This window comes from Lagenorhynchus albirostris, chromosome 12 (assembly GCF_949774975.1).
Source record: "Lagenorhynchus albirostris chromosome 12, mLagAlb1.1, whole genome shotgun sequence".
Lineage (NCBI taxonomy): Eukaryota > Metazoa > Chordata > Mammalia > Artiodactyla > Delphinidae > Lagenorhynchus > Lagenorhynchus albirostris.
The window spans coordinates 80,040,719-80,050,319 of NC_083106.1; the positions used below are offsets into that span (position 1 = coordinate 80,040,719).

Genomic DNA, 9,601 nt, shown 5'->3' on the forward strand with positions numbered 1-9,601 from the left:
GTGCAGCCACTATGGAGAACAGTATGGAGGTTTCTCAAAAAACTAAAATAGAGTTACAATATGATCCAGCAATCCTACTCATGGGCACACACCCAGACAAAACACTACTTCAAAAAGATACTTGCACCCCAATGTTCATAGCAGCACTATTTACAATAGCCAAGACATGGAAACAACCTAAATGTCCATCGACAGAGGAATGGATAAAGAATATGAGGTACATATATACATGGAATATTACTCAGTCATAAAAAAGAATACAATAATGCCATTTGCAGCAACATGGATGGACCTAGAAATTGTCATACTGAGTGAAGTGAGTCAGAAGGAGAAAGACAAATATCATATGATATTACTTATATGTTGAATCTAAAATATGATATAAATGCATTTACTCACAAAACAGAAACAGACTCACAGACATAGAGAACAGACTTTGGGTTGCCAAGGGGGAGGTGGGTGGGGAAGGGATGGATTGGGAGGTTGGGATTAGCAGATGCAAACTATTATTTACAGGATGGATAAACAACAAGGTCCTACTGTATAACACAGGGAACTATATTTAATATGTTGTAATAAACCATAAGGGAAAAGAATATGAAAAAGAATATATATATATATATATAAAACTTAATCACTTTGCTGTACAACAGAAACTAACGCAACATTATGAATCAACTGTACTTCAATAAAATAAATTTTTAAAAAGTAAGGTTAATTCTGCAGTATATTCCCCTTTCACCATCCACAGAACACTGACCTAGATCAAAATAAATGTACATAAACCTGAAGTAAAAGTGTAAGAATATACATAAGAAAGCCTGAGACATCCAGCACAGAATCTTAAAAAGTTCTTCAACACGTACAACCGATTCAATCTAACCCGTACCCAACAGTAAACTGATAAGAAAGAGGAATTACTACTGGACAAGTACATGGCCCCTTATTCAGCTAATTTAAAGTGAATAACTTATTAAATCCAGTGACACTAAAATCATCCGTCTGTTTCTCCCAACTTTTTTCTAGCAAAAGTTGAGGGAATGACCCTAAGCTAATTTCTCTGCTTACTTTTGAATTAAGGTTGCCTTTTAGGTATTTCAAACTCTATCACTTTGCCCACATTGCTTTTTGTGCTAAAGACATTTACGTGCTATTTAATGAGAAAGAAAGAAAAATGGAAGGAAAGTAAATATAACCTCAGGTCAAACCCTGGACTCATTTTACCTTTGACCTCTTCGTCAAATTCTCACCCTGGTGGCTGAAGCCCTGAACACACCTCCCTGCTAGCACGATATGATGGATGGATTCTTCTACAAGAACCCATCTCCGCTGGACCTCTAGTAGCTGCAATCGTCACAGGAAAAGATGCTCTGGGGATTCTTCTATAGTTTTACAAAGTAAAGTTAATAATGCCACCCTTCCTTGGTACAGCACTTTGAAGTTTAGGGTGCCTCTACCATCATGTTAAAGCCTCGTAGGTTAGAAGGGCAGACATTATCACTTTCACCTTACACAGGAAGAAACTGGGGTGCGGATGAGTTAACTTATTGATGTTTACACCTATAGAAAGTGTCAGTGTTAAGAGCAGAATCTAGTCCACTGCTCTATCTAACTATCTGATGCTTAAAATCTGATGTCTTAAAAGTCTTAAAATCTGATGCTCACCTCCCCTTCTGGTCACGGTAGGAACTAAGCCAATGTCGGGCTAAGGCAGAAGACTCTCTCTTTACTCTACCCAACAGCCCAATTCCTGACCCAAGTCTCATACCTGACACAGTGGTCTTATTGTTGAATTGAATAACACATGATACTTTGTTAGAAATAGCCTACCGAACATACAAAATTCAGAACAATAGTAGAGAGAAGAGAGAACCTCATGGTGGAGGAAAGATGCGGAGGCATTCGAGAGCACTGACAGCTAATGAGTCAGATCAGAGAGCGCAGGTGCACACGGGGTTAGCCAGTCACCTGTGGCCCGTTCCAGAGCCTGGAGACTGGAGTCCTCGGGAAAAGGCTGGAAAATGCCACTAGCCACGTGACATCTTTCTTGCTCCTTTAGTTTAGTTTCTGCACTCCAGGATCAAATGTCATAAGGAAAGGGTTTGGAAGGCTTTGAGCTAGTTCTGGGAATTTCACTAACAGAAACTAATAGAATAGTCACAAGGTAGACCTCTCAAGAGGTGAGCATATGGGGCAGAGTGAAATATGTAACGTATCCAGCCAAATGCCTAAATGTTAAGCCCCTTCCCCAATGGAAGAGGGAAACAAACCATAGTAGCCAAAGCTTAATGCACTTTTGGAAAGACTTATAAGAACACTAAAGGTTTGGAGTCCACGTATGTGGGTTCTGGGTTCTATTACTTTAGTTGCCTCGTGCCTCAGGCCAACTTAGTTCAACTCTCAGGACCAGCTCGAAAATACCCAACTCCCATCACAGGACAAAATGTAGAAGTTGTTTAAAGATATAAAATAGTCCATAACAATAAATGAACCGCAGTTCAATGAACTTTACAATCCATGGTACAGCGAGCTCATCTATCTGCATATTGCAGATGTAGGAAGATAGTAATATTATTGCAGGAATTGCTACTTTATATCTTTGCAGGAAGCTGGCTCTTACCGCGCAGATTAAATTCAAACCACTCTCTCATCTGACCAGTTGAGCGCGTAACACTCCCAAGGTGCTGTGTTTCTATTCAAGTCTGCAGGGGCACCTAGAGCCCACACTGGTTTCCATATTCTACTCGACTTAGTAAACTATTTACCTCAGCAATGGTGCCCCTCACTTCTGGTTAAGAAGGAATAAACAGAGGTGAAAGAGAGTCAAGACAGGTTGGCAAAAATGTGAACTAAGTGTTATGTTTCTTACCCTCTATTCTCTTTGACAACGCCTTACTTCTTTCAATTTTTTTTTTTTTTTGTAGGCTTCTCTTTTCTGAATTTTCTCCATGAGCATTTGGGCATGCACATTTACCAAGACAGGTTTTTGTTGAAAGCAGAAAACTGCAATGGTTCTGGGATAACCTTCCCTAAATGTAACCCTATCCATTAGGGGTGTGAAGGAGACTAGACATTTCCTCTCCCCGACTTTTCTACTTAACACAGCATCTGGGAACATGTAGACACCTGCTCATGCTTTAGCAGTTTCTCAAATTACTCTTTGCTTTTTCTCTTTTCCCTTCTTACCCACCTCTGCCTCAGCAACATGAGAGAATATTTTGGGGTGTAAGACATGAAAATCTTGGCAAACCTCAATGAAAACATGATAACCTACATTCTGGGGACTCTGTCCTCACTCTACCCCAGCTGCCCCCAACTACCTTTCCTTCTTTTCCCAGTTGCTAATTGAGCCTTCTGGATACATTTTGGGTCACAATGTTATAATTGGTTGGAGGGAGAAAAAAGAGAAAGAAAAGCTGACGGTGCAAGGGTTCTACCCCTCTACTTTGTCTCTCCTCTCACAAAGGAAGTAGGTATTACAGATGTTTGAAGAGCTAGTGGGCGTGAGCTTCCCTGTTAAGCGAGAGGGAGAATTCCAAAGTCAATATTCTTTATAAATCAAATCACACAATGAATTGTAGGATTTGTAAGAAAAAAAAAGAAACTCCTAGAATCCCAATTTAATTTTCTTGCCCACATGTATACAATTTAAGAGACAGGACTAGAATCTGAACCCCGAATGCTCAGGTCCAACATTAATGGACTTACCATTGTGCTTTTTATTATCTTCAAACTGGGGACAATTCCCTCGCCCTCAATCCACTGGGAAATTCTATTAAGGGCGTGGGTGAAGCTCCAGGGTCTCCTAGAATCAGCAGCTGATCTTCTGAATCAGCCTAACCTGTCAAACCCCTCCTCTGAAACTGAGGGACGAACAGACATTAATCTAAGGAATAGGTAGATGAAGTACAGGCTTCTTGTTGGTAAAAGGACAGTGCAGCATGTGGGATGATACTTGGACTTGGAATAAAAGGTCTGGGTTTGAATCCTGGCCGGGCCATATTATGTGAGTAGGTTCGAGGTATTCCAGGAACCCTCTAAGGGCAGGATGAGGATTTGGGGGTTATATGACCCCACTTACCTTCTGCACAAGCTGTTTGTGAGAATCCAAACATACATATATTGAACTTGAACACAGTTCAATTCTTTGGCATTTGGTTCAATAACCATTTAGAATAATGGCCAGCATGAGGTAAATGCTCAATAAATGTTAGTAATTCTATTAAATATTCCCACATCGTTCTCAATTCCCAGCCACTAGCCATTGTTTTCAGTCTCTGCTTCTATATGTTTTCTCTTGTCTTGCTACTCTATAGTTCCTTTCTCTATGAAGCTTTTATAAAAATGAAATAGGATTTTAGATCTAATGAGATCTTCTCTGATTTAGGTCCCAGATAACGCAGTTTTCAACCCATGTAATATACTGGCTCTTGGGGTCTGGTGACAGTTACTTGAAGGAGTATTCATGGAGGAGGTTAGGTTTCAAAAGACTTCTAGAACACACACTCACATCCACACCTACACACATCTACACACACCTACACACACACCCCAAAACCCTACCAAGATGAAGAAAGACCTTCTTTCTGCAGGGAATTAAATCAACCATTAGAAATTATTTGCAAGAGTCAACTATTTTTTGTTAGATGGCAATGGTATTTGAAATCAGTGCACTTTGCCAACAAAATGAATTATTTTTAGGACAAAGTACTTACAATTTCAAAGAAAAATTATTCCTGAAATCTTGAGGTGAAAGCAGCTTCATTATCCTTTTCCATTTATACATATTTAAAGACATTATCGAGGCCAAATTCAAGTAGTAATATACAACCAAGGCTGATGAAACTGTACGAGTATATTTTAATTGATATCTTATAACGTTTCTTTGGCGTGTTCGCCCATCAGTTTTCTCTCTTCTCTCTACTAGCGCCTGTTTTTACAAATTGTGAACAGAGAGCACACACAGGAAGCAGGGAGCTCAGCCGATGGCTCTGCAGTAATGACCAAGGGGAATTTTAAGTCTAAATGCTGAGTTACCAGGACTTTCGCTTCGCAGGGCCTGTTGTGGGACTAAATTCTCAGATATGTGCTATAACGACTGCGTGCTACCGCCAAAACTCATCTCCAATTGAACGATTATTTCAAAGGCTGTGAAAAGCCTCCTGTTTTCCAGTTTACCTTTATGCAAAGTTTAGAAAGGGCCACCATCCGAGACTCTGTGTCATCAAGTTCCCATATAGGTGTGTCATCTGAATAACCCCTACAGTCCCCAGTTTTTAAGACATAAGCTGCCCTCTAGAAAAAAGTCCATCTCTGTTCCACTAATTTGTGGACAACAAGACAGGCTTCCATGGCAGCACACTGGGATTCCACAACATCCCCAGTCTGCCACCACACAGAAGGCCAAGACGTTAGCAGCGGAGGCTGATTGACAAAGTTAGTGCCGAGGTCTGCGATTGCAGAGGCTGTGGTGTGACAGCATCACACACTGCAATATTTAGAGAATCCTTGCAATAAAGGAACACCACGTGCGTGCCAGGGAGAGCAGTCATGGCACAGCAGTGGGAAAGATGCTTTTGACGTGAACAGTTGGACGGTGTCCTTCATTTTTATTTGTCCATAGAAGCCTGTAGGATCTGATCCCTCCTAGAACTGCCCCTTCCCCACTTAGAGCCCCTCTCTCCACCAGCCCTGAAACAGCCAGTGAAGAGGAGAGATGCCCACTGGCTTGCCCTGCGCCTTCCCTTCCCAGTCAGGCAGCAGCCCATGTTTCCCATCGCCTGCTGGAGGCCTCTGTCCACCTGCTGTCTGCAGTGAACACCGAAAGGAACGGGAGCAAAACTGTGCATCCTGACCAGCAGAAGAGGTGTCCGGGACAGGTGGCAGGGGGCTGTGACGGGTGAGGACAAGACGGACTGACAACCAGACAGACAGACAACAGCACCAGCAGACACCATGCATTACTTCCAGTCTCAGACGAGGGGAAGCTTGCAGCGCCAGGGACCTTCCACCAGGGACAGGCAGCGGATTAACGAGGTTCTGCTTCCTGCACGCCTGCAGGCTTCAAGTCCCTGTTTTTTGGCTAAGAAGGAACAGGGAATCCAGAAACCTGCTGCTCTTCAGGGAACCAGGCCAGCTCCGGCCTTCCCAGTTAATGGCCCCTCTCTCTGTGTCTACGTTAAAAGGGCAGGGATGACTGGATTTCTCCTCTTGTGCTGTGACCAACCCGCACTGCTCTCCCTCAACGCCCCCTCTCCCATCTGGGCTGCAGCTGCGCTAGTGGAGACCCAGCAGGCTGGGGATGCAGCCCCTCCAGCTCTCTGCTGCCAGGCTCTGCTGCCCCAAGGGGGAAGAGGGAAACTTCCCTCCTGTGACAGCATCTTCTCTTCAGGAGGCCATCCCGAGGGTGGGCGGGGGAGAGGCGGGAGGGCGTGCGCTGGGCCCGGGTTGGGGTACGGGGGTGCCGCCCCCCCTTTGCTCTCCGCTGTAACTCCACATGCAACAGGCTCCCTCCGGCTCTTCTCTCCGATCTTCCGCCCCAGATACACCTTCTGGCCTTAATGCGGGGAACCAAGGCACAAGTCCCCATCAGGGCCTCTAGATTTCCTCACTGCCAAGTTGAAAACTTTCCCCAATACAGGAGGACCTCTCAGGGAAGGCAGGGTTCACGTCCGGGCAAGGCAGTGTTCACGTCCCCTTCAGCTCCACTGCACGGGGATGGGAGGGAGGCGGGAGGCCAGCACCTTGTGAGCAGTTTCGCCCGAGACTAAGGCAGGTGGCAGGGCAGTGTCACACGCGCTTGCCTAGCCAGCCACCAGCCCCGTCCCCTCCCCAGACCCAGGAAAACTGGGCGCTGGATGGAGATCCCCTGAAGGGTTGATGGGCTTTAAAGAAGGGGGGATGTGTGCAATAATCAGTCCCCTTATGGTACGGCTTGCACCAGGAAACGAGAAGGCCCTGGAACTCCCTTGGAAACCAGTAAAGAGGAACCTCTATTTTATTCAGGCCAGAGTCCCCATCAGCTTCTCCCATTATTAAAAACTTTGCATTGCCAATGGCATTGTATACGGGGAGGAAAATCTGTCTTCACACAGGTATTCCGTGCAGAAGACCCCGAAGCAAAGGTTAGAGAGACGCTGAAGAAGAAGGTTACCAAAGATGGCAACTGCCCAAAAAAAAAGACCCAACCTCGAGCTGTGAGATGAATGAGTAGCAAAATGAACACTCACAATAAGCATTTTTCTTACACCAATACTGACACCCTCGGCTGGGGCAATCCCAGCCGGCTCGACAACTCCAGGGAAAGAAGAGCTATTCCCAGCAGCTCTTCGCCCACCTCCCCTTCCTCCGCTCAGCCTGTGCCCCTCACCTGCTCCCGGCCCAGGGCCCTTCCTTCCACGCGGGCGGAATCGGCTCTTTTCAGCCTGGCACATCCCACCCCGGCTGGCGCCGTCCCCCCAGTCCTCCCTGGCACCTGGGTCCCCAGCCGTCCTCTCCGGGCTCCCGGCTCAGGGCTCAGCGCATCCCCGCCTGCCACCTGTCCTCCCACCCGCCTCCCTGCCCCGGCCCCGCGCCCCCGGCCCCCAGGCGGGCGCCTCCGCCCGCACCCGGCACCCGGCCCGCCTCTGACCCGCACGCAGCCGGTAGGAGCGGGTGACGGCGGGGAACGGCCCGATGGAGGCACGGATGGCGCGGCCGCGCAGGCTTACTTGAGCATGGCTTCTTCCTTCTCCTCCTCTTCTTTCTGCCGGTCCATCACTGCCATGATGATGTTCCTCTCCTCCTCGGTCAGGTGGCTCAGGTCGGGCAGCTCGGGCATCGGGGGAGGCACGGTGGGCGGGCGGGGACCGCGGGGCCCCACGGCCGAGGACATCTTCGCGGCCTGCCCGCCCCTCGGCTGGCCTGGGCTCGGCGCGGGCGCACCTTCCGACGCACGCCCGGCGGCTGCGCCCCTGCTCGGTTCACCGCGGAGCCCTCCCGGCGGCGGCGGCGGGGCAGGGGAGCGCGCGAGCCCGGGCTGTCATGGTCCTCCGCCTCCACCCAGCCCCGGATGCTGCCTTTGTTTTGGTGGCCCTGGCGAAGCGCGGGCGCCCGGGCGCTTCCCGCAGCCCAGCCTCCCGGGCGGGGGCGGGGGCGGGGGCGGGGGCGCGGGCTCGGGCGCGTGGGGGGCGAGGATGCTCGGGCTCGGCCGCCTCCGTCCGCGGTGCGGGAGGAGAGTTTGGGTGTCGGTTAGGCGGAGTCTCGCGGCTCGGCTCCGGTGATGCTGCTGCGCTCGCAGACACGGCCGCCAGCCCAGCCGCTCGGCCCGGAGCCGCCCCGCCCACGGCGCCCACCCGCCCACTCCCGGTCCCAGTCCCGCGCCCCTCCGCCCCCGCGCTCTCCAGCCCAGGTACCCTCACCCGTGACTCATCCTCCCTCGCCGGGTCCCCCGTCTCTGTCAGCCTCGCCAGCCCTATTTTTCCACGGGTTGCATTAATCATCATCATCCTCGCTCCATCTTCATCGTGGAGCCTTAGTATTATCGGAGCACCCTCGATGTTCTAAACAGGACGGAACACCCTCTGCATGCATTTCCCCCCTTCCACCGTAGCCTTCTCATTTAGTGGTCAAGTGTTCATAGCCACAACGATGTGGCTTTTAACATAATTTTGCTGCACACACACCCCTCCAACAGCCTGGATTTTCTGGGTCCATTGTACACAGTCTTTCTTGACCCGTCCTCAGTAGGACTGCTCTGCAATATATCTGAATTGCCCCTCCAGAGACCCCACAGCACGGCAAATCTTTAATTTGTCATTTTGGGCTCTTGGTCGCCCATCGCATCACATAATCGCACTTCTCTGCTGCTTGCAAATGGATTATCTACTCTAATTCCTCTAATGATGCTCCGCCCACCATGCACTCACTTCTTAGCCGCTGCAGGTACTTCTCAAGAAACACTGATCCCAGATTACAAAACAAACAAACAAATGAACAAACACACCGCAGCCTACCGTAATGAGCTTCTGCTTAATGCCTGGCCCAATGATAAGCATTAAGGATGAGCTCCTCTCGCTGGTAAAGGCAAAAATAAATAGACAATCCTTTCAAAACAGTTAATGTTATCAGCTTTCAAACCTGGAGACTGAATTTTGCTAATATACTTATAAAAGAGTCAATCTAGAGAAGAGTTCAAATCGAACAAAAATTTCTCTTCACAATGGTGATGAGAAAAATTGATATGTTTCTCTCCTGCAGAATTCTTTCTATAATTCCAGGAAGGATCTAGCATTGATTTTTTCCCCTCCAAACCTAACTTTGTTAATAAAGAAGATAAGGATGATATTTATGAATCCTAAAAAATCCTAAAATCTTCAAGTTTTTTTTTGTGTGTGTGGTACGCGGGCCTCTCACTTTTGTGGCCTCTCCCGTTGCGGAGCACAGGCTCCGGACGCGCAGGCCCAGCGGCCATGGCTCATGGGCCCAGCCGCTCCGCGGCATGTGGGATCTTCCCGGACCGGGGCACGAACCCATGTCCCCTGCATCAGCAGGCGGACTCTCAACCACTGCGCCACCAGGGAAGCCCCTAAAATCTTCAAGTTTAAAAAATTTAAGAGCTTAA

General features: G+C 48.3%; 1 protein-coding gene across 3 annotated transcripts in view; it reads right to left on the bottom strand.

Moving 5' to 3' along the window:
- Positions 1-7,873, bottom strand: part of RIMS1 (regulating synaptic membrane exocytosis 1) — a 472,981-nt gene extending 465,108 nt beyond the window's left edge. For all 3 annotated transcript variants that reach the window (XM_060168206.1, XM_060168205.1, XM_060168204.1), the window contains exon 1: positions 7,710-7,873. In XM_060168206.1, the coding sequence (XP_060024189.1) occupies positions 7,710-7,873 (164 nt within the window). The remainder of the gene's footprint in view (positions 1-7,709) is intronic.
- Positions 7,874-9,601: the final 1,728 nt, after the last annotated feature.